The sequence below is a fragment of the Ceratotherium simum genome, chromosome 17 (genome assembly GCF_057802395.1).
Source record: "Ceratotherium simum simum isolate JZ-2026a chromosome 17, ASM5780239v1, whole genome shotgun sequence".
NCBI classification, from domain to species: Eukaryota; Metazoa; Chordata; class Mammalia; order Perissodactyla; family Rhinocerotidae; genus Ceratotherium; species Ceratotherium simum.
The window spans coordinates 40,268,234-40,292,812 of record NC_141916.1 but is presented as its reverse complement, the minus strand read 5'-3'; the positions used below and the strand labels follow the sequence as shown (position 1 = coordinate 40,292,812).

The 24,579-nt window shown below is 35.2% G+C and overlaps 1 protein-coding gene across 1 annotated transcript in view; it reads left to right on the top strand.

The window, feature by feature from the left end:
* Positions 1-24,579, top strand: part of LOC101405350 (solute carrier organic anion transporter family member 1B3) — a 76,601-nt gene that overhangs the window by 18,477 nt on the left and 33,545 nt on the right. Inside the window, 3 exon segments of the mRNA XM_087441914.1 lie at positions 18,208-18,349; positions 20,973-21,105; positions 24,131-24,252. Coding sequence (XP_087298040.1) covers positions 18,208-18,349; positions 20,973-21,105; positions 24,131-24,252 — 397 coding nt within the window.

Genomic DNA, 24,579 nt, shown 5'->3' with positions numbered 1-24,579 from the left:
CCAATGTACATAAAGCAACTAGTAACAAACCTAAAAGGAGAAATCAACAACAACACAATACTAGTAGGGGATCTTAACACCCCACTTACAGCAATGGATAGATCATCCAGACAAAAAGTTAGTAAAGAAATATTAGACTTAAATGAAAAACTGGACCAGATGGACCTAGTAGACATATACAGAACACTCCATCCAAAAACAGCTGACTACACATTCTTCTCAAGCACGCATGGAACATTCTCTAGGATAGACCATATGTTGGGAAACAAAGCAAGCCTCAATAAATTTAAGAAGATTGAAATCATAACAAGCATCTTTTCAGACCATAAGGCTATGAAACTGGAAATGAACCATGAAAAAAAAACTGGGAAAGTGACAAAAATGTGGAGATTAAACAACATGCTACTGAACAATCAATGGATCATTGATGAAATTAAAGGAGAAATCAAAAACTATCTGGAAACAAACGAAAATGATAACATGCCATATCAAACCATATGGGATGCAGCAAAAGCGGTCCTGAGAGGGAAACTCATAGCGATACAAGCCCACCTTAACAAACAAGAAAAAGCCCTAATAGGCAACCTTAAATTACACCTAACAGAACTAGAAAAAGAAGAACAAACAAAACCCAAAGCCAGCAGAAGGAGAGAAATAATAAAAATCAGAGCAGAAATAAATGATATTGAGACTAAAAGAACAGTAGAAAGGATTAATGAAACAAAGAGTTGGTTCTTCGAGAAGATAAACAAAATAGACAAACCCTTAGCCAGGCTTACTAAGAAAAAAAGAGAAAAGGCTCAAGTAAATAAAATTAGAAATGAAAGAGGAGAAATTACAACGGATATCATGGAAATACAGAGGATTATAAGAGAATACTATGAGAAATTATATGCCAACAAATTGGACAATCTAGAAGAAATGGATAAATTCTTAGACTTATACAACCTTCCAAAATTGAACCAAGAAGAAATGGAGGATCTGAATAGACCAATAACAAGTAAAGAGATTGAAATAGTAATCAAAAACCTCCCAAAAAATAAAAGTCCAGGACCAGATGGCTTCTCCAGTGAATTTTACCAAACATTCAAAGAAGATTTAATACCCATCCTCCTCAAACTATTCCAAAAAATAGAGGAAGATGGAACACTTCCTAAATCATTCTATGAGGCCAACATCACCCTGATACCAAAACCAGACAAAGACAATACAAAGAAAGAAAATTACAGGCCAATATCGCTGATGAACATTGATGCAAAAATCCTCAACAAAATATTGGCAAACCGAATACAACAATACATTAAAAAGATCATGCACCATGATCAAGTGGGATTTATACCAGAGACGCAGGGATGGTTCAACATCCGCAAATCAATCAACATGATACATCACATCAACAAAACAAAGAATAAAAACCACATGATCATCTCAATAGACGCAGAGAAGGCATTTGACAAGATACAACATCCATTTATGATAAAAACTCTCAATAAAATGGGAATAGAAGGAAAGTACCTCAACATAATAAAGGCCATATATGACAAACCCACAGCTAACATCATACTCAATGGGGAAAGACTGAAAGCCATTCCTCTGAGAACAGGAACGAGGCAGGGTTGCCCACTCTCACCACTCCTGTTCAACATAGTACTGGAGGTTTTGGCCAGAGCAATTAGGCAAGAAAAAGGAATAAAAGGAATCCAAATAGGTAACGAAGAAGTGAAACTCTCACTATTTGCAGATGACATGATTGTATATATAGAAAACCCTAAAGAATCTGTTGGAAAACTATTAGAAACAATCAACAACTACAGTAAAGTTGCAGGGTACAAAATCAATCTACAAAAATCAGTTGCATTTCTATATGCTAATAATGAACTAACAGAAAGAGAGCTCAAAAAGATAATACCATTTACAATTGCATCAAAAAGAATAAAATACCTAGGAATAAATCTTACCAAGGAGGTGAAGGACCTATACAATGAGAACTACAAGACATTATTGAGGGAAATCCACGATGACATAAAGAAATGGAAAGATATCCCATGCATGTGGATTGGAAGAATAAACATAGTTAAAATGTCTATATTACCTAAAGCAATCTACAGATTCAATGAAATCCCAATCAGAATCCCAATGACATTCTTCACAGAAATAGAAAAAAGAATACTAAAATTCATATGGGGCAACAAAAGACCCCGAATAGCTAAAGAAATCCTAAAGAAAAAGAACAAAGCAGGAGGCATCACAATTCCTGACTTCAAAACATACTACAAAGCAATAGTAATCAAAACAGCATGGTACTGGTACAAAAACAGACACACAGATCAATGGAACAGAATTGAAAGCCCAGAAATAAAACCACACATATACGGACAGCTAATTTTCGACAAAGGTGCTAAGAACATGCAATGGAGAAAGGAAAGTCTCTTCAATAAATGGTGTTGGGAAAACTGGACAGCCACATGCAAAAGAATGAAAGTGGACCATGTGCTATCGCCATTCACAAAAATTAACTCAAAATGGATCAAAGACCTGAAGGTGAGACCTGAAACTATAAAACTCATAGAAGAAAATATAGGCAACACACTATTTGACATTGGTTTTAAGGGAATCTTTTCGGATGACATGCCTACCCAGACTAGGGAAACTAAAGAAAATATAAACAAGTGGGACTTTATCAGATTAAAGAGCTTTTATAAGACAAATGAAACCAGAATCAAGATGAACAAACAACCAACCAGCTGGGAGAGAATATTTGCAAAACATACATCTGACAAGGGGTTGATCTCCATAATATATAAAGAACTCACACAATTGAACAACAAAAAAACAAACAACCCGATCAAAAAATGGGCAGAGGAAATGAACAGACACTTCTCCAAGGAAGATATACAGATGGCCAATAGGCACATGAAAAGATGCTCAACATCACTAATCATCAGGGAAATGCAAATCAAAACAACACTAAGATACCACCTCATGCCCGTTAGAATGGCTATAATCACCAAGACAAAAAACAACAAATGTTGGAGAGGATGTGGAGAAACAGGAACCCTCATACACAGCTGGTGGGAATGCAAATTGGTGCAGCCTCTATGGAAAACGGTATGGAGATTCCTCAAAGAATTAAAAATAGAGATGCCCTATGATCCAGCTATCCCACTACTGGGAATCTATCCAACGAACCTGAAATCAACAATCCAAAGAGGCTTATGCACCCCTATGTTCATTGCAGCATTATTCGCCATAGCCAAGAAGTGGAAGCAACCTAAGTGTCCCTCGACTGACGATTGGATTAAGAAAATGTGGTATATATATACAATGGAATACTACTCAGCCGTAAAAAAAGACAAAATCGTCCCATTTGCAACAACATGGATGGGCCTGGAGCGTATTATGTTAAGTGAAATAAGCCAGAAAGAGAAAGACAAACACTGTATGATCTCACTCATATGTGGAATATAAACCAACACATGGACAGAGAAAACTGGACTGTGGTTACCAGGGCAGTGGGGGTGGGGGGGGGGGGGTGGGCACAAGGGGTGAAGGGAGTCATATATGTGGTGATGGACAAACAAAAATGTACAACCCAAAATTTCACAATGTTAGAAACCATTAAAACATCAATAAAAAAATAAATAAAAAAAAATAAAGTGCTAAAAAAAAAAAAAAAAGAGAAAGAGAAAGGATAAATCAATAGTGGCCTTCCAAATTTAATACATTTGGGGCATTGACAAACATTCACTAACGTATTCAAGAACTCATAAACATAATTTCCTCTGAACCTTAGAGACCCTATGAAAGAAATAAGTTAAATATTATATATTATCTCTTTTATGGATGAGGAAACTGAAGTTCAGTGAATTGTGTAACTTTTCCATCTTTGTTAGATTATTAAGTAAAAAAAATATATATATATATATAATTGGATCCAGAATCTCTGATTGCAAAGTGCATTCTCTTTTCTTGTGTCACATGCACACCAAGCCCATGGATGGTTCTTTACTTTTGTCAAGAAGAATACAGTGCAGTAGGTGGAAGGTATAAGGAAAAAGAAGGTGGAAAATATGAGATATAGAATCCAGATATGAAATAAAACCAAGCAAAGAGAGAAATTATGTACCCAGAGCCTAGTTTTTCTGAAACACCAGTAAGTTATATTCCAATCTTGTTTGGAAATACTATATTAAATCTATAATACTTACATTCAATTCAAAATGTTTTCACAACACAAAAAGGTTACTATGTGAGGCAATGGATGTGTTAACTAAATTTATTGTGGTAATCATTTCATAATATATACATATGGAAAATCCCATTATGTTGTACATCTTAAATTTATACAATTTTATTTGTCAATTATACCTCGATAAAGCTGGAGAAATAAAACCTCATGCAGGATTCCTATTGTTGCAAATGGGGGAAAGCAGGCAGATTACTACACATAAAGCAAGTGAGAGGTAACAAGTGTCTGACTTAGGACAATAAGGAGATGAAAGAAAGGTGGATTAGTATATTAGATCCAAGAACTATTTTGCTTTTTTGTGTATGAAATCCTTGTGTTAAAATCCCAGTTCTGCTACACTTTTAGCTTTATACCTCTAGTGAAATAACTTTGCATCTCTGAACTTTATTATTTTTATTTGTAAAATGAAGAGAGTAATGTATGCCATGCAAGGATCTTGTGAGTACTAGAAATAATATTTACAGAATATCTTAAATACTTCCTAGCAAATATTAGAGTCCACACAATAACATGATTTATATTCACACCCTTCCTTTATTAACTGGAAAGAGAAATACTCAGTGGAGGGGGGAGGTTTTAAATCATTCTCTGTGGGACGTCTGATGCAAACCTTTATCTCCGCTATCAAACATTTTTCAAAAGCTATATTGCCCATTAATGGCCTCTGTGACAAAATTCTTAAAGGAAAATTTGGAGAAGTGTTAAGATCTATGTCACAGGAAAGTATAGATTACAGAGGGAGTACACACACAATGTCTATCCAGAAGATGTGGTATAAGCTAACATCTTGTTTATGCGTATTTATTTCAGATATTGCATTTTTCTCATTTTTATAGCTTCTTTTTGTGAAATTTCCTTCTTTTCATTCATCGTGAGATTATTTTTCTTTATATCAAAGAGCACAGTTAGACTAGTTGCTTCAGAATTCTTGTCCAGTAACATCAACATGTGTGTAATCTGAGGGTTGGTCTGGTTGATTGTTATTTTTCTCGAGAGTTGGTCACATTTTCCTGGCTCCTCATATGTTGGTAATTTTGGACATTGTTATATTGTTCCAAAGAGTGTTGATTTTTTTGTTTGTTTTACAAGGCAATTAACTTTGTTGACCTGAAACTACAAACGCTATCTCTTAGGCAGTAGCCCAAATCTCAGTTCAATTATTTTATCCTTACCCGGGCTACCTTGAGGTGCCCTATTCATGCATGGTTCAGAGGTCAAAGATTTGGACAGTTTATATTTAGAACCGCCCCCCTTCTCTGGATGTCTCCTTTATGAGATTCTCCCTTAACTTTTAGGTAGCTGTGGTTAACCTAAACTCTTCTTTCTCATTCTTCAGGCCATAAAGACTGTGGGTTTTCTAAAAGAGTTTAAGGTTTTTTGAACGGTGCTAACTATGGCCTCACCTCAAAGCCATAAGAAAGAGAAACTAACCTTAGGTATTTCCTTCTTATAAGTGTCAAGCCCCATCTAGATTCTGACTGCTTTTGTGTGCTCTCCTCTGCCTTTAGGTGTTTTTTGTTTTCCCCTCAGACTTTATAATTGTATTTGACAGAGGATCAGTCCAGTGAGAACTTACTTAGCTCTGTTCGACGTGGAAATGGCTATGTACATTTAAAAATCACCCTGGCTGCAGTGTGAAAAGGATAACAATGAGAAAAGAGATGCCAGCTAGAAATAGTGGTAATCTAGATGAAAGATGATGGTCATTTGACATAGAAATATAAAGTGAAGCATATTGAAAAGATTTATTTATAAGATTAAATTTTTAGCTTTGGGAGATTAGTTGGATGGGATATATAAGAAAGTAGATTCTAGCCTGGGCAGCAGGTGGCAGGTGGTGACACAGGAAAAGGAGGGGAAAAAGGAGGAAGAAGAGGACAAGATCTAGACAAAACAACGAAAAACCACAATGGAGCGCTAACGAGGGTACCTTGGAAAAACACTCTAAAACTCAGCAAAAGCAGTCTTGGCTCAAGATATACATTTGGTAATCATCAGTATTTAGATGGTAATAAAATCAACAGCAATTGATAAGTTTTCCCAGAAAGAGTATGTACAGTAAAAAGAGAAGAAAGTCTGAAACAAAACCCTAACAAAATTGTAATAGTCATAATAACATAAGCCTGGTAAGGGTGCTTGGGAGGAATGACGCAAAAAATAAGATTTGTTTCATGCATATGTGAATAACTCTCTGTTTTTACTGGAAAGGACAGAAGAAAGAGTTATGGAGAAGGAAGGGTGCAGTTGGGCAGGAGGAGTTTTTTTAATGGAATAAACTTGAAAATGGATTAATTGTACAGCTATCCTCTAGTAAATCTCAAGACTCTCTCCAGACAAAACTCTCTCTTGAGCACCAAACTTGCCTTAGCAGTGTCTACTTGACACATGTTTATTTTTAGGCGCCTCAAATTTGACTTGTGAAAAGATGATTTCATTGTCTTTAACCCTAAGACTTTTCTTTTTCTCATCCCGAATAACAGTGTTACTACATACAGTTTTCCAAACTGTAAACCTAGAAAACAAAATCAGAATACTCATTTTCCAGTATTCCCACCTCTTATTGAATCTCCTTTTAAACTTCTCCCAAGTGTGGCTGTGACCTTTTGTTTCTCTTTTTCCATGTCTACTCATCTTTTTTTCTGAAATCAGCTTTTTAACAAATTCCTTTGCCATAAGTCTATCTTCCCCATGGCACCAGAATTGGCCCTCTAAAATTTAATCTCCTTATGTCACATTAAAAATGCAAATCGATCTCCCAATGTTTGGTATATTTCTTTCCGTATGTTCCACTTACACAGATATTCTTTTTGTTTTTCAAATCATCTGTGTTCTTTCACTACTCACAGTCTTTCCACGTGTTTCCTATTTTGTTTTAAATGTTTCTTTCTTCTTCAATTTCTAAATTTCTGTTTTCCCCTAAAGACTTAGTTCAGATGTCACCACATCTATCGAAACTTTAACCTGTACAGGCAGAATTAATCACTTTCTTCTGTGTACTCATAACACTATAAATTTATAGCAATTACAGTACTCATTACATATTATACTGATATTACGGGTTTATTGTCCAAGGAAGTTATTAGTTCTTTTGAGGCGTTTATTATGTCTTATTTGTGTTTACTGCCATTCTCACTCTGTACCTGCCTCAACTCCAAGGCTTAGCAGAGTAATTGCCACACTGCAGTTGCTCAATGTTTGCTGAGTAAATGAATTGAGGTTCAGGTGAGTTAACTGAATTAATCATGGCTGTTTCTGTGGCACACTGTCTTCTGACTTCAATGCCAGAACTTGCCATAATAAATAAATGACTGACTTGCCACAATTGCAGGTAAATACAGACTTTACCTCTTAAATCAATGCCACTTGTCTCTTTCTGCCTCCGATACTTCAAAATTTATTTGATGATTGTGAACATTTGTATCTCTGCTTTGAACTCTCTCGATCTTAATTTTTCCATCCTCATGGCATTGGTCTTTTAATATTTTTCACTGGAGATATTATCTTTCTTATTCCTTTGGATTTTCTTTTAAGTTCTAAGAAAATCATCATATCATTCTTTCTCTGAATTTAAGTCCTGCATTAGGAACAGGTTAAAAATGCCCATCTCACAGGGTTATAGCTAGATTAAAAGAAAGTATATTTATCAATCTATGTTAACTCATTTCCTGTCCTTTTAAAATCCCAGCTCATTGGAGAGATACTATTGAGGCCATTGTGTTTACATATATTACCCCTCTCTTCTTTGTAAATTCTGTTGAGGATTATACTATGAGAATTTTGACTCTATTGACTCCTTTGTCTTGAGCTAATCTTCCTTTTAAGATTGAAGACATGGACAATCCAAAGACTTTCTATGAATTTTTAGAAAGCTTTTCTTATATAGGGAAGAATTTATATTTGATTATGCTTATATTTGCTTTAATGAGATGTCCTGTTACTTTCTCAAATTCCCTTCTCTTTGATTTCACAAATCAGTGCTTTGATGGCCAGTGTTTAGATAAAAGTTTGCCTCTGTATTTCTTCAATAATCAATAAATCACGTTGTCTATGTGTTCATTCTGATTCTTCAGAACCTATAATAGTGCATGACATAAAAACATGTTTGACTAAATGATCAGAAGTCCTGTTTTTATCTGAATGAGCTTACAGCCAAAAGCTGTATGATGGTAACTCATAATGATAATAAAAACAAACGTTTATCAACGCTTACTGTGTGGTTAGCACTGTGCCAAGAATTGTATGTATATTATTTCATGTAATCCTCATAACAATTTTACTATAATCGTCTCCACCTAAGAGCTGAAAAAACTAAGAGGTGAGAGTTTTCACTACATGTTGGCTCTGTACCAGATTTATAATCTGAATTGGGGGAATAACAATTTATTCAACAACCAGAAAACATTTATTGAGTATTTACTCACTATATGTCAAGCATCTGAGTTTGATAGAGAGCCTGATAAAATTTTTTTCTATTTATTCATAATAAAAGAAAAGACAAAACTTGAAGCCTTCCAGTTCAATATGGCAGATTGAGAACAATAAGGCAGAAGCCATCTCCTCTTCCCTCTAATTTTAATAAATAATTTGAAAGGTGTTAAAATCAACTCATAACTCTGCTGGAACAAGAACAGATACATTTTGTAAATCAGAAACTCTGAGGGTTTTCTAAAAAACATAGACCTAGAAAGAATTAGACTGAAGATAGAAATCACAGCCCAAGATAAGTGTAGGAGAAGTAAACTGAAAAACATGGAAGTGGGACCAAGGGTTCTTCAAAGGCAAAAGCCACTGATAGTGGGATCAAGAGAGGTCCCAGAGACAACTGAGAGGTGGTTAGTTAGGGTATCCCACTCACTCAAAAAGAGAGAATATGCATCTTTCCTTGCTTAACATCTCTCTCCTGATCATCAACATACCCCCACTTAGTCCAAGCAGCAAACTACAGAGGCATCTTCCCTGGGCAGGAGCAGTGAGTGTGAACAGATATCTGGGCACGTGGAGCAGGACGGTGCCTCAGGCGGCTGGCAACATCCAGGAAGAAGTGGGCTGCCTAGATACAGAAGATTAACCATTGGCTGATCCTGCTGCTAGTGATTGCTGCCTCTCCATCCCAAATGGGCTTCACAAACTGAATATTCAGAGGCAAGGAAACAGGACCTTGCATCTGGGGAATAGAGCAGACAGCCAAGAATCACCAGGTATTTTAAAGTCACTGCTCTTAAAAAGAGACAACAAACTCAATAAATGAAAGAATTCACCTATATCAAAAAATATATATAAAAAAGAACAGAACTTTAGAATTAGTATAACTATCCTCAGAGATTCAGGAGAAATATACAAATGATAAAGGGCATCAAAAACTTGATTGTTGGCAAAGAAAACCCATTTGGATAATTAAGACATTTGAAAAGTGAATCAATAAGCTGGAAATTCAGACTGGGGTATTCTCTCAGATCATACCAGAAAGGAAGATGAGGTAGAATAAATATGAATCTGTATTAGTAATTTATGTGCTTACTGGAAATCATACAAATATTGAGAAAAATGCAGAGGGAATACTATGTTGTTAACAAATTAGCTTGAGGCAGGGCAATATGGGATAGATGAAGATAGTAAGGGGAAGGAAAAGAAAGTAAAACAAGAGGGAAAAGAAAATAGAAACTGCTTGAAAAAGGATGAACATGATCAAATTCATATATTAACATATCCTTGGCAATATTTATTTCTTGTCTTTTTGATAGTAGCCATTCTAACAGATGTGAAGTAATATTTCATTGTGGTTTTAATTTGCATTTCCCTAATGATTAGTGATGCTGAGCATTTTTTCATGTTCTTATTGGTCATTTGTATATCTTCTTTGGAGAAATGTCTATTTGGGTCTTTTTTCCATTTATTTAATCAGGTTATTTGTTTTCTGGTTGGTTGAGTTGTAGAAGTTCGTTATATAGTATGGATATTAACCCATTATCAGGTATATGATTTGCAATTACTTTCTCCCATTATATAGGTTGTTTTTCACTCTGTTGATTGTTTCTTTTCATGCACAGAAGTTTTAAAATTTGATGTAGTCTCATTTGTCTGTTTTTGCTTTTGCTACCTGTTCTTTTGATATATCTGAGAAATCATTACCAAATTCAATGCCCTGAAGCTGTTCCTTGATGTTTCATCTAAAAGTTTAATAGTTTTAGGTCTTACATTTAGGTCTTTAACCCACTGTGAATTAATTTGTGTATATTGTGGAAGGTAATGGGTCCAATTTCATTTTTTTGCATGTGGATATCCAGTTTTCCCAGCCTCATTTGTTGAAGAGACTGTTCTTTCCCCATTACACAGTCTTGGTATCCTTGTCTCATTTGGCCATGTATGCAAGGGTTTATTTCTGGGGTTTCTACTGTTCCATTGGTCTACATATCTATCTTTATGCCAGTACCACACCATCTTAATTACTGTTGTTTTGTAGTATGTTTTGAAATCTGAAAGGGTGAGCTCTCCAACTTTGTTCTTTTTCAAGATTATTTTGGCTATTCACGTCTCTTGAGATTCCATGTGAATTTTAGGATTTTTTCTCTTGAAAAAAATGACATTGGAATTTTGATAGGGATCACATTGAATCTGTAGATGACTTTGGGTAGTATGGACATTTTAACAATATTAAATTTTCCAATCTACTATCTTGGATGTCTTTCCATTTATTTGTACCTTCTTTGATTTCTTTAGCAATGTTTGGTAGTTTTCACTGTACAAGTCTTTCACTTCCTTGGTTAAATTTATTCTTAAATATTTTATTCCTCTTGGTGTTATAGTAAATGGGATTGTTTTCCTAATTTCATTTTAGATTGCTCATTGTTAGTGTATAGAAACACAAACAATTTTGAATGTTGATTTTGTATCCTGCATCTTGGCTGAATTTTATTTATTGGTTCTAGTAGTTTTTTTTATATAGAATCCTTATAAATTTCTACATATAAGATCATATCATCTGTGAAGAGATAGTAATAACAGTGTAAATAATATAAATTATAAATAAGTATAATTATAAATAAATGATGTAATCAAAAATATAATTTTACTTCTTTTCCAATTTGTATGCTTTTAATTTCTTTTTCTTGTTTAATTACTCTGGCTAGAACTTCCAGCACTGTGTTGAATACTAGTGGCCACAGTGGGCATCCTTGTTTTGTTCCTGATCTCAGAGGAAAAGTTTTCAATCTTTCCCGATTGAGAATAATGTTAGGTATGGGCTTTTCATATATGGCCTTTATTACATTGAGGTAGCTCCCTTCTGTTCCTAGTTTGTTGAGTATTTTTTTCATGAAAGGGTGTTGAATTTTGTCAAATGACTTTTCTTCATCTAATGAGATAATCATGTGGTTTGGTTCTTTATTTTGTTAATGTGATCTATTACATTGATTGATTTTCATATGTTGAACCAGACTTGCATTCCAGGTATAAATTCCACTTGGTCATAGTGTGTGATCTTTTTCATGTGCTGTTGGATACTGTTTGCTACTATTTTGTTGAGGATTTTTGCATTAATCTTCATCAGAGACATTGGTCTGTAGTTTTCTTTTCATGTGATATCTTTGTCTGGCTTTGATATCAGGGTAATGTGGCCTATAAAATGAATTTGGGAATGTTCCCTCCTCTTTGTTTCCTCAGAAGAGTTTGAGAAGAATTAGCATTAATTCTTCTTTAAATGTTTGATAGAATTCTCCAGTGAAGCCATCTGGTCCTGGGCTTTCTTTGTTGGGAGGTTTTTGATTACTGCTTCAATATCCTCGCTAGATATGTGTCTGTTCAGATTTTTCATTTCTTCATGATTCAGTCTTGGTAGGTTATATATTTCTAGTAGCTTATCCATTTCTTCTAGCTTATCCAATTTGTTGGCATATAATTGTTCATAATAGTCTCTTATAATTGATATTATTTCTGTGACATCACTTGTAATGCCTCCTCTTTCAGTTGCAATTTTAATGGTTTGAGTATTCTTTTTTTAACCTAGCTAAGAATTTGTCAATTTTGTTGATCTCTTTGAAAATCTAACTCTTAGTTTCATGGAATTTTTCTGTTGTTTTTCTCTTCCTTTTTTCATTTCTCTCTACTCTAATCTTTATTACTTCCTTCCTTCTGATAACTTTGGATTTAGTTTGCTCTTTTTTTTCTAGGCCCTTGAAGTATAAGGTTAGGCTGTTGATTTGAGGTCTTTATTCCTCTTTAACGTAATCATTTATCACTATAAACTTGTCTTTTGGTACTGCTTTTACTGCATACCATGTGTTTTAGTATGTTGTGTTTTCATTTTCATTTGTCTCCAGATATTTTCTAAATTCTCTAACCATTTCTTCTTTGATCCATTAGCTGTTTAAGAATGTGCTAATTTCCACATATTTATGCATTTCCCTTCTGTTTTTGATTTCTAGTTTCATTTTCATTGTTTCCAGAGAAGATGTATTGTATGATCTCAATCCTATTAAATTTGTTAAAATGGTTTTGGGGTCTAACATGTGGTCTATCTTGGAGAATGTTTCATGTGTACTTGAGAAGAATGTATATTCTGCTGTTGTTGGGTGGAGTGTTCTATGTATATATAGGTCCAATTAAGTCCAATTGGCATATGGTGTTGTTAAAGTCTAACGTTTTCTTACTAATTCTCTGTGTGGTTGTTCTATCCATTATTGAAAGTGAATCCCTTACTCTTATTGTGTTTCGTCTATTTCTACCTTTAGTTCTGTCGATGTTGCTTCATATATTTGGGTGTTCTAATGTTGGGTGCATATATATTTATAATTGTTATGCATTCCTGATAATTGACCCTTTTGTCATTATATAATGTCCTTCTTTTTGTCTTGTGACAGTTTTGGTCTTAAAGTCTGTTTTGTCTGATATAAGTATGGCTACCTCTGCTCTCTTTAGGTTTTTCTTTGCATGGAATATCTTTTCTACCTGTTCAGGCAGCTATAACATAAATACAAAATACTGGGTGGCTTAAACAACAAATATTTATTTCTCATAGTTCTGGAGGCTGGGTGCTGGAAGATCTTAAAGTTATTACAATCTGTTTTAAACTGATAACTTCAATCAAGAATAAAAACTCTATTCTTTTACATATCTGCCTCTCTCCCACTTTATGTTATTGATGACACAAGTTACCCCATTTTATATTGCATATCTATTAACACAGATTTATAATTACTTTTTATGCTTTTAAAAAAATTCTAAATCAGATTTTTATAAGTGATTTACTCACCTACATTACAACAATATAGGATTCTATATTTCCTTTACTAGGGGATTTTATATTTTGGTGTGGTTTTGCGTTACTGTTTATCATCCATTCACTTCAACTTGTAGGACTCTCTTCAGTGTTTCTTGTAGGACAGATCTAGTGGTGATGAATTGCCTCAGCCTTTGCTTATCAGGGAAAGTCTTGATTTCTCCTCTTTCTTGAAGGACAGTTTTGCCAGATATAATATTCTTGGTTGGCAGTCTTTTTCTTTCAGTACTTTGAATATTTCATCCCACTCACTTCTTTTTTTTTTTTTTTTTTTTTTAAGATTTTATTTATTCAGTTTCTTCCCCCCAAAGCCCCAGTAGACAGCTGTATGTCATAGGTTCACATCCTTCCAGTTGCTGCACGTGGGACTCGGCCCTGCGCTGGACGGAGAAGTGGTGCCTCGGGGCGCTCCCGGGATCCGAACCCGGGCCGCCAGCATCAGAGCGCGCGCACCCAACCGCCAAGCCACGGAGCCGGCCCTCACTCACTTCTAATCTATAAGGTTTTTGCTGATAAATCTGATGATAATCTGCTGGGAATTCCCTTGTATGTGATGAGTCGCTTTTCTCTTATTGCTTTCAAATTTTCTCTTTGTCTGTGACTTTTGACAGTTTGATTATGGTGTGTCTTGGTGTAGGTGTAGGTCTCCTTCCATTTATCCTAGATGGAATTCTTTGAACTTTTTGAATCTGTATGTACATTTTTCTCCTCAGATTTGTGAAATTTTTGACTGTTATTTTTTCAAATAATTTCTCTGCCCCTTTCTCCCTTTCTTCTTCTGGTACTCTCATAATGCATATGTTGTTCTCTTGATGGTGTTCCATAAGTCCTTTAGGCTATTCGTTTTTATACATTCTTTTTTTTCTTGTTTTTTGCTCCTCTGACTCAGTATTAGAGTCCGTTGATTCCTCTTCTGTCTGGTCAAGTTTGCCGTTGAGTTCCCCTAGTGAAGTTTTCAATTTAGGTAATGTATTCTTCAGTTTTGAAATTTCTGTTTGGTTATTCTTCATAGTTTCTATTTATTTGTTAATATTGTCATTTTGTTTATCCATCATTTTTCTGATTTCATTTAGGTGTTTATCTGTGCTGTCTTTTAATTCATTAAGCATGCTTATGACTGTAATTTTTAACTCTTTTTTCTGGCAATTCATACATCTCCATTACTTTAGGGCCACTTTCTGGAGATTTAACTTGTTTCTTTAAATGTATTGTGGTGCACTATTTCTTTATATGTCTTGTTATTTTTTTGTTGGAATTTTGTCATTAGAAGGATTAACCAAATCTCTCAGTCTTTGTGCTCTGGTTTTGTACATGGATGACTTTCACTACTAAGCTGGGCTAGAGATTCTGGCTAGGGATTCTGGAGACAACCCAAGCTGTTTCTGGGTGTGTCGTCTCTAGACTATTTGAAGAGGTTCACTGATTTCTACTTACAAGCTCCCCTTGGTGTCTGTCTGAGATACTAGCATCTCTGGTATTGTAGTAAATCACAATAGTGGTGTTCCACCTACTGTCTATCTGTGGCACTGCAGACTCTAGTGCATGATTTATTGTCTTTGCTCTGAGACCCTCAACCTGGTGACCCATGCTCACCAGTACTTGGATACAGTACTGGTCCCTCAAGCAGCCCTTCCTAAAATTCAGAACATTGAACATATGTCTACTCCTTTTTCTCTCCAGGGAGAAGACAGGAGTTGGGTGTTTTGTTTAAATTGCACCAACCGCGCTTGGTGGGGGAAAGCTCTCTCAAGAGAGTGGAGAGTGTCACATATTTTCCTAAAGGGCTCCCATATGGTTGGATTTGCACTGCCTAGGATGCAGAAATGTTTTAACTGGTTTCTGAATTTCTTAAATAGGCCTTTGCTTGGTTTGTTGTTGCTAAATCCACATGTCTGTGGAGGAAGGATGGTTGAGGGCTTCCTATTCCATCATCTTGCTGATGTAACTTCCATCCAGATTTGTTCATTTCTGATGTCAGTAACATGATTTTTTGAAAGGATCAGAACCTGAAAATTTTTCATTTCTGTTCTATGATTTAATGAGTGTATATAATTCTACAAGATGTCAGACTTAATGCTCCTCGAGGAAAATCTTCATAATTTTTTCTAACTCCATGGGACAAATTTAATATCTTTCTCCTATGAGTTTAGTTCTTCCTTCCACTTAGTAAACTTAGTAAAAACTTAGTGAAACTTAGTAAAACTGATTTGGAAACTCTTCCACATTGGTGTTTCATTCTTAGATGACTTCTGTTATCTTATATAAGAATTCTTAATTATTTCTAATAACTTGTATCATTTTACAGTTTTTCTCAAGTTCTTTCAACTTCATGGAAAATTCCTTATACAGAAAGGAACGTACACACATGTTGCCAGCCATGGAAGAGCTGTACTGGACCTTTTATCTCTTTCCTCCAAGTATGGCCTCATGTGAGACACAATGTAGGCTCTGGTTAGACAAAAGTTCAACAAATATTTTTTGAGCATCTCTGTGGCAGGCACTGTTCTAAGCACTGGGGATATAGTAGTGATTAAAACAGGCAAACCCCTCCCCGATGAAGGTTATATTCAAGTGAGGGCAATGCACATTAAGAAGGAAAGAAATAGGGGCCGGCACCATGGCTTAGCGGTTAAGTGCGCGCGCACCGCTATTGCTGCCTGGATTCGGATCCCGGGCGCACACTGAAGCACTGCTTCTCCGGCCATGCTGAGGCCGTGTCCCACATACAGCAACTAGAAGGATGAGCAGTTATGACATACAACTATCTACTGGGGCTTTGGGGAAAAAAAAGGAGGAGGATTGGCAATAGATGTTAGCTCAGAGCTGGTCTTCCTCAGCAAAAAGAGGAGGGTTAGCATGGATGTTAGCTCAGGGCTGATCTTCCTCACAAAAAAAAAAAAAAAAGAAGGAAAGAAATAAAATATAAGTTGAAGGGAAAGTGGTGTACAGTCATGCACCACATAATGACATTCGGTCAATGATGAACCACATATATGAAGGTGGTCCCATAAGATTAGTACCATATAGCCTATATATGTAATAGGTTAACCTATCTAGACTCGTGGAAGTACACTCTACGATGTTCGCACAATGACAAAATCACCTGATGCATTTATCAGAATGGATCCCCTTCACTAAATGATGCATGAATGCAATTTTAAATAGGTTGATCAAGGAAAGCCTCACTGTGGCAGTTACAATGAGGAAAAACCTCAAGGATGTGAGGGAGTGAGTGATAGAAATATGACTATGGGGAAGAGCTTTCTCTGTAGAAAGAAAAGAAAGAACAAAGGACCTGAGGCAATATAATAAACCTGGAATGCTCAAGATACAGCAAGAAAGCTAGTGTAGCTGGAGAGGAATAGGCAAGGACTAGAGCAACAGAAGATCAGATTAGGAAGGTAAAAAGGTATATTTGTGGGGAAGGGATATTCGGGGGGAGGACAGATAATTTAGGGCTTTGTAGACCTTTGGAAAGACTAGATATTACTATGACTGAGGTGGGAGGATCACTAGCATGATCTAATTTTCATTTTGAAAGAATTTTTCTAGCAACCGTGTTGAGTAGGGACTGTAGGGGGATGAGAGCAGAAGCAGAAAGATCTATTAGGAGGCTAATGCAATAATCCAGGCTAGACATGATAGTGGCTACCACTGGTAGTATAGAAGGCAATGAGAAGGGCTTGTTTAGTCAGCTTGGCCTGCTATAACAGAATGCCATAGACTCAGTGCCTTAAACATCAGAAATTTATTTCTCACAGTTCTGGAGGTTGGAAGTCTGAGATCAGGGTACCAGTACAATTGGGTTCTGGTGGGAACCCTCTTCCTGGTTTCAGATGGTTGTCTTCCTGCTGGGTCCTCACGTGGCAGAAGGAGAGAAACAAGGAAACTCTCATAAGGACACTAATCCTATCATGAGGGTTCCACCATCATGACCTAATTACCTCCCAAAGGCCTCATCTCCAAAAATCATCATTTGAAAATTAGGGTTTTGAGATATGGATTTGGGGGGACACAAACATGTAGTCCTTAACAAGATTGGATTTTAATACTAGAGGCAAAAGGAATTCACTTATGGATATGGATATGGGCTATAAGAATGAATCACTAAATTTTGTTAAAATGAAACTGAAAATAAAACACCTATAACCACTGGGTTAAAAATATATATATCTTTTTGGAATATTGAATATATTGCTTTGCCACCTTCATTTTAATATCATTTCTCCAATAATAGTGATGTTTTATAAATGAAAAAAATTTAATTTTTTAGCTGGCTTCCTGGAAATGCTACCTTTGAGAATGTCTAGCCAATCCCCTCATAGTTAGCCTGTGCTATTTACTTGGGAATAAAGAGTAACTTATCCTCATGGCCATCTCAGACCATTATCTAGCTTCTTAGAAATCAGTTTAATGACATTAATTAAAAAATAACAACCTTGACTATACTGCTCTAATAATCTGATGTTGTAACCAAGTTAGAAAACAATGCTTTATCAATATAGTAATGATAATGTTAAAAGGACTAAGAAATACCAATTGGTAAAGAAGAAAGTTGGGTATGCCCTTTATAATAAAAATAATGATTTTAAGTAAAGAAAAAAGCTATTTTAATTCTGTGTGAATACAAACATTATGTGGTTCTTGATTAACCGTTTTTTCCTTTCTTTCTACTTTTTCTTAGATGTTCTTTGCAGCCCTGACACTCAGCTTTACTTGTAGAGCACTAAGTGGAGTCATTATGAAAAGTTCCATCACTCAAATAGAAAGGAGATTTGAGTTAACATCTTCTGTTGTTGGCTTAATTGATGGAAGCTTTGAAATTGGTAATTTTTATTTCTATTTTCATTATTACTTGGTAACCAGATTTACAGAGGTAAATACTGTGCATACGTGCTCTCCCCACTGGTTCTCAACCAGGGTAAATTTGTCCCCCAGCAGCAGTCTGGCAATCTGGAGACATTTTTGGTTGCTGTAACTGAGGGTAAAGGGATTGCTACTGGCATCTAGTGGTAGAGGCCAGGGATGCTGCTACACATCCTGTAATGCACAGGAGAGCCCCCACGACAAAGAATTATCCAGCCTAGAATGTCAATAGTGCAGAGGTTGCAAACCCCTGATTTACACAAACTCATTGTTTTTAAACTAATACTTGGCAGGGCTTTACCTGTCCTCTCTCAAGATGCCCTATTGCAAAAAAAAGTTGGAGAGAGGATTATGATTCTGATGATTTGAGGAGGGAGGAACAGCTTTGGTGCAACCTATGTTTGATTTCTACAGTTTAACTGGCTATAAAATTTGGGGTTAAAAGACGTTTTTTTTTTTTAGAATATTGAATATATTGCTTTGTTGTCTTCATTTTCACTTGGATTTCTCCAATACTAGTGAGGTTTTATACAATTATTGAACATTATTTTCTCTTATTTTATAAACTGGTAGCTCATTACCTCTGCCCATTTTTCCTTTTTTAAAATTTTTTAATGACTTAAAGGGACTCAAAAATTATGTCTGTTGTATAGATTACAAATATTTTCTATAAGTTTGTTTATCTTTTGACTTAAAAATATAATTAGCTATTGGTTATTTAAAAAATAATTGTATAAAGGAAGACCTGTCTATCTTTTTGTCATGAATTCTGCCTTTTCAGGTTTCAGAGGACAATACATCCTGCACATCCGTCACTCTCTCACCTCCCTAGTTTCATGAAACCATCTAGAACTTTAGTATTAGACTGTTATTAGCTTTAAATTCTAATCCACTGTGTGTCTCTTTTTATTAAGGAATTGATTCTTAATATTTTTGTTAAACTTTGTAGCTATTTAACAGCAATTATTTGGACATGGTTAAAAGTTTTACTGGTTTCTTTGCTTACAAGTGTTTCTTAAACCTTATGATTTCAAGTCTCATCTTTAGTTTTTTCTGAAGTATATCTTCAGGTAATTTTTTCCAGAAATAATTGAAGACATGAAATATTTTCTGAACACTTGCTGTGGGCAAACGTATTTATTTTTCTATCGTATTCAAGTGATAATTTGTCTGAGTATGGAATTAAAAGTTCAAAATCTTTTTCCCTTAGAACATTTAAAACATTTATCTACTGTTTTATAGCATCTAACGTTGTATATGAGAAATCATTACCAGCATCATTGTTATGCTCTGGTGGGTACCTCCTCTTTATCCCTGAATTTCAGAAATTTTACCAGCATATATCTAGCACTGTATCTTTTACATTATTTATGCTGGAGAAAGCAGAAATTTTCATCTGAAGGCTGAAGTCTTCCTTTAGCTCAGGGAATTGATTTTCTACTTTGTAATTTGTTTCTTCCCCTCTGTTTTCTTCTGAAACTTATATAAGATGAGTATTAAATTTTCTGGCTATTTTTGTCCTGTAAGTTTTTCTTTCTAAAATTCTACCTTTTTTTCTTCATGTCCCATCAATCTTCTCTGATGTCATCTTCTATCTTACCATATCAGGTTCCAGTAGGTACATTGTCTATAATAATTTTAATTTGCAACAATGCTTTATTGTTCTAATTATTTTTAGTCTACCGGTTCTCATTTTACGGATGCAACATACCCTTGTACCTCTAGAGATACTAACTGGATGTTTCAGGTTTCTCCTCCTTTTAGTTTCCTTATTTAAGTGTTCCTTCATGAGTTACTTTATCTCCCAGTTCATTTTGGTGCTTTGATTTCATGTTATTTTCTCATCAAATGTTCAGTAATTCTTGGTTGTTATCGGTTTATGATTATAGACGTAACTCCAGATGTATCAGAATTGGTCGTGACCCCCTCCACTTGGAATACTCTTCTTCCTCCTTTTCATCTAAGTAGTGTATACTCAACATTAAATCTCAAGTACCTTCTCCTATAGGAAACTTTCCTAAAACCCTTAATTAATTTGAGCTCCCCCTTTCTGTGGTCTAATAGCCCCTCTGTCCATCCATCTATTTTTATCACTGATATGCAAGTTTCTTTAGGATTGATACTGCGGCTTATTCTTTTTTTTTTTTTTTTTTTTTTTCTGGCTCCTAACACCATGGCAAGTACTTAATAGGAATTTAAAGAATGCTAGGAGTGAATGAATAAATGCATGAGTGAATACCTTCCCCTCAGGTCAGGAAGATTTTCTTCATTCCAATACAATGCAGTCAACTCCAAATTCTTCAATAAAATTTTGCTTCACTGATATTGACAAATAATTCAAGTGCTTTCTTTCATATCTGAAACCTATTCTACTTATTAATACCATATAACTTTACAGTGAGTGGTTTAATGTAAGTGAGTTTCACCTTCTCAATTAAGTTACATGATCTTTGAGGGAAGGTACCATGTCTTATGCTCTATTTGTATTCATTCTGAGGCCTTTCATTCTACTGGAGACAAAATTGGACTCAGTCAATGTCTGCTAAAATGAATCACATCAAAATAATTTTGTTCTCCTTCTAGGAAATTTGTTTTTGATTGTATTTGTGAGTTACTTCGGATCCAAACTACACAGACCAAAGATAATTGGAATTGGTTGCATCATTATGGGAACTGGAAGTATTTTGACTGCTTTACCACATTTCTTCATGGGATAGTAAGTGTTTCTTTTGTGCCATTAATTACCATTTACTTGTAAATTAATGGTAGAATTTCATTCTTCCCATTTACATAAGCAGTCACCTTTTGAGAAGAATACCCACTAAGTAGGTGTAGAAATGGAGTATATTTTCTGTGTAATAATTAACTTATTGCTTTATCCACCATGAATTTCATTGACTTTGAAATATGAATAGCACTAAATAAGGTATACAGTTTCGCAGGAAATAAATAAGCTCTTTATGACTGTCTACTATAACATATATATTTTTTGTCTTTGCCTGCAAGATTTTGATGATATTCAATAAGATTTCATCACCCAAGCCACTGTACTATGGGTTTTTCCACTACCATTTCCACTGAGACTGTTCTTCTCAAGGTCACTGTGTAGTTCTGATTAGAGGCAGATACTAATGACAGAAAATCTAAAATAGCGATGGCTTAAATAAGATAGAAGCTTATTTTTCACATAAAAAGTCAGTGTAGTCAGCCCAGGGATGATAAGTTTCTGCTTCTTTTTATCATGTTGCCCTGCCTTGCATGGCCTCGACCTCATGGTCCAAATAGTGGCAATGTTGTTCCAGGAAACAGGATAGAAGAAGGGAAGAAGATCAACAAGAAGAAACAGAGTGCACACAGGCTGGGGCTTAAGAAATGTCTTCAGAAGCATAACGCTTCTACTAACTTCACATTGGTCAGAACTTTGTTACATCTCACATCTAGATATAAAGACCCTGGAAAAAATAGACTTTATTCCAGGATGTCATGCTCTTAGCTAAAAATCCCAGCTTCTATTACAATGGAAGGAGAGAAGAATGGATCTTGATAGACAATGAGCAATTTCTGCTAATTGCTTACTCATTGCCAAAGCCAACATTCATGTCTTTTGTTTTCCATTTCAGTTTCTTTCTTTTTTTCTCTATAGTATTTGACCCTGATAAATACTTTCTTCTTCCTAGTACTGCTCCTTCTTATTTTCATTGTATTATTCTCTCTTAATTGATTTCCTATCTTTGTGGCTTCTTGCTTATGCCCATTCTTTTCTTCAGCTGCTGACACCATAATGTGAATATCTCCTAAGCTCTCTCTTCAATCTTATTCGCTTTTCATTCTAGATGATTTGTATGGAGTGTATGCAGCATTAAATGCAACTGTCACCTATACATGGGGACTTTTCCTTACACTCGAAACCTATATAATCATCCGTCTCATGGTTATCTTCAACCTAACATCCTACAAGTATTTCCCATCCATGTATTCAAAACTGAATTCATACCTGTGCCAAAACCAGCTCAGACTTTTCATAGTCACTCTTTCAATAATGATTCATTTAGCCACAAAGGAAGTCAAACCAAAGTCAAGGGCCTCATCCCAGACTTTTCTTTATTTCCAAACAGATGTTATCAAATCTTGCATATTCTACCTCCTGTCTGTCAATTCCTATGTACCTCCTTTCATCTCCACTGTCCCTAACCTAGTTGAGGATTTCCTCTTCTCTGGCCTGGACTTTTGCCTCCAGTCTCAACTCCATTCTAACTCAGATTCTATACTCGAGTATTCTAATTATGTTACTCCAGCTCTAAATTCCCGATTTCCTAGAGCAATGTTTTTCAAACTTCAGATTCTGAACCGCTAGTGGACCAGTAAATCAATTCAGATTTTTAAGACCAACAATTTTTTAATAGGATAGAATAGAATAAAATAGAAGAAGAATAAACAATATAGGTGGGAACAAATACTATTCTGTGGAACTTTAGTTTGGGTTGTACATATATTTGTGAGCGTGTGTGTGTCCATATGTATGTATTGTGATTGTGAGGCAAAATGTATTTCTTACTGCTGGTCACAGTCAAAAATATTGAATGTCTCTCACCTGTAGGTTAATTTCTAAACTTTTTACATATGCATGTTGCTCATTGTGCATTTGGTCCTTGACTGTCTTCTTGGCTTCATCTTACACTGCTCCTCATGGTTGAGGACTAGACTCTGGGCCTGCAGTTTTCCAAATGTGCCATAACATGTCACAACTTTGCATACGGTGTTTCTACAACCTTGAATAGTTTTCCTTCTTTGTCTACCTATTACACTCCTATCCATCTTCGAGATTCATCTCACATGTCATCCTCATTGTGAAGTCCTCTCTAATTCACCCCTCCCCCACCTCCAAGGAAAGCTGACTATCCTCTTTTTCTTTATGCCAACTCAGGACCTTGTATATTAAGCTTATCATTTATTTTTTCATATATGTTTATCTTAGAGAGTGTAAAATGTCCCAAGTATGAAAACTGTGTTTTATTTCTAGTTCTTTGGAGCTGAGCATAATGCCTTGCCCACAGCAGGCTGCCCTTGGAGCTCACTGGTATCTCAGTATTTTGGGACATCAGTGTTTGTCCCTATTCCTGCTCCATCTCTGTTATTCTTATTAAGTTGTTCCTCATGAAATTGAAATGAATTAGAATTTGTTTTAACTAAGTTATGAAGAGTCAGGCATATGAAAGTGTGCGTGTGTGGTGGAGGTGGGGGGTATGTGTAGCCATAAAAGAAAATCAGACCGGTTATTGATAGAAAATGTAGATAAATAGGTGTGCACTCCAGACTGATTTGGAATACACTGCTCTGAAGTTTACTAAATGTTATCAGAAGGTTAACAGAAAGTTTAGATTGTGACCATCTTCGAAGATAATTCAGAGGGATGCATAGATACGGTTAGCAGTTTTTTTAACAAAAGCGTGAAACCAAGATAGTATTTCACAGCTTGACCAAAATATAAACATTCCTAGGATGATAGCAACATGATAATCCACCCTGCCTGGTAGTATTGAATGACATTCTTAGTGGGTACTCACATTTTATTTTCACCCATCACTTTTCCTAAAATACAGGCTGGGAAATTGACAAAGAGGATTCTGGAAATTTGGAGAAGAGAATGCTGCAAATAAAGAGGAAAATTCCCCTGGATTTCTGGGAAAAGTGAAAATATTCAGTAGATAACCAAAATTTTAAATCTAGTGATGTTCTTATAGTTACAGATATTCGAAAGAGACTCTTATTAATCCATCAGAGAATTCAACATCAAGCTTATCAACCTGTTTAATTAATCAAAATTTGTTACTCAATACAACATCACCTGAGATAGCAGAAAAAGGTAAGAATTGATAGTCACTAAAAAATATTCTAAAACATTACTTTAACTACATCTGTAAAAAATAATTAAGATATTCACTAGCAAATAGATTAAAAAAAACAAATGGGAAAAACATTTGCATCTTATGTATGTAAGACAAAACAATGTTAATACATATTAAGAACTTTTAGAAGTAATAAGAAAAGAGGATATTTCGGTAGGAAATTGGAGAAGAATATATCCATTTAAAATAAAGAAGAGAGAAGTGGCACAGTTATGTAAAAAATGTAATGTTACTTTTTATGAAAAATGAAAATTATTATACCAATTAAAGATCTTTTTACCTAT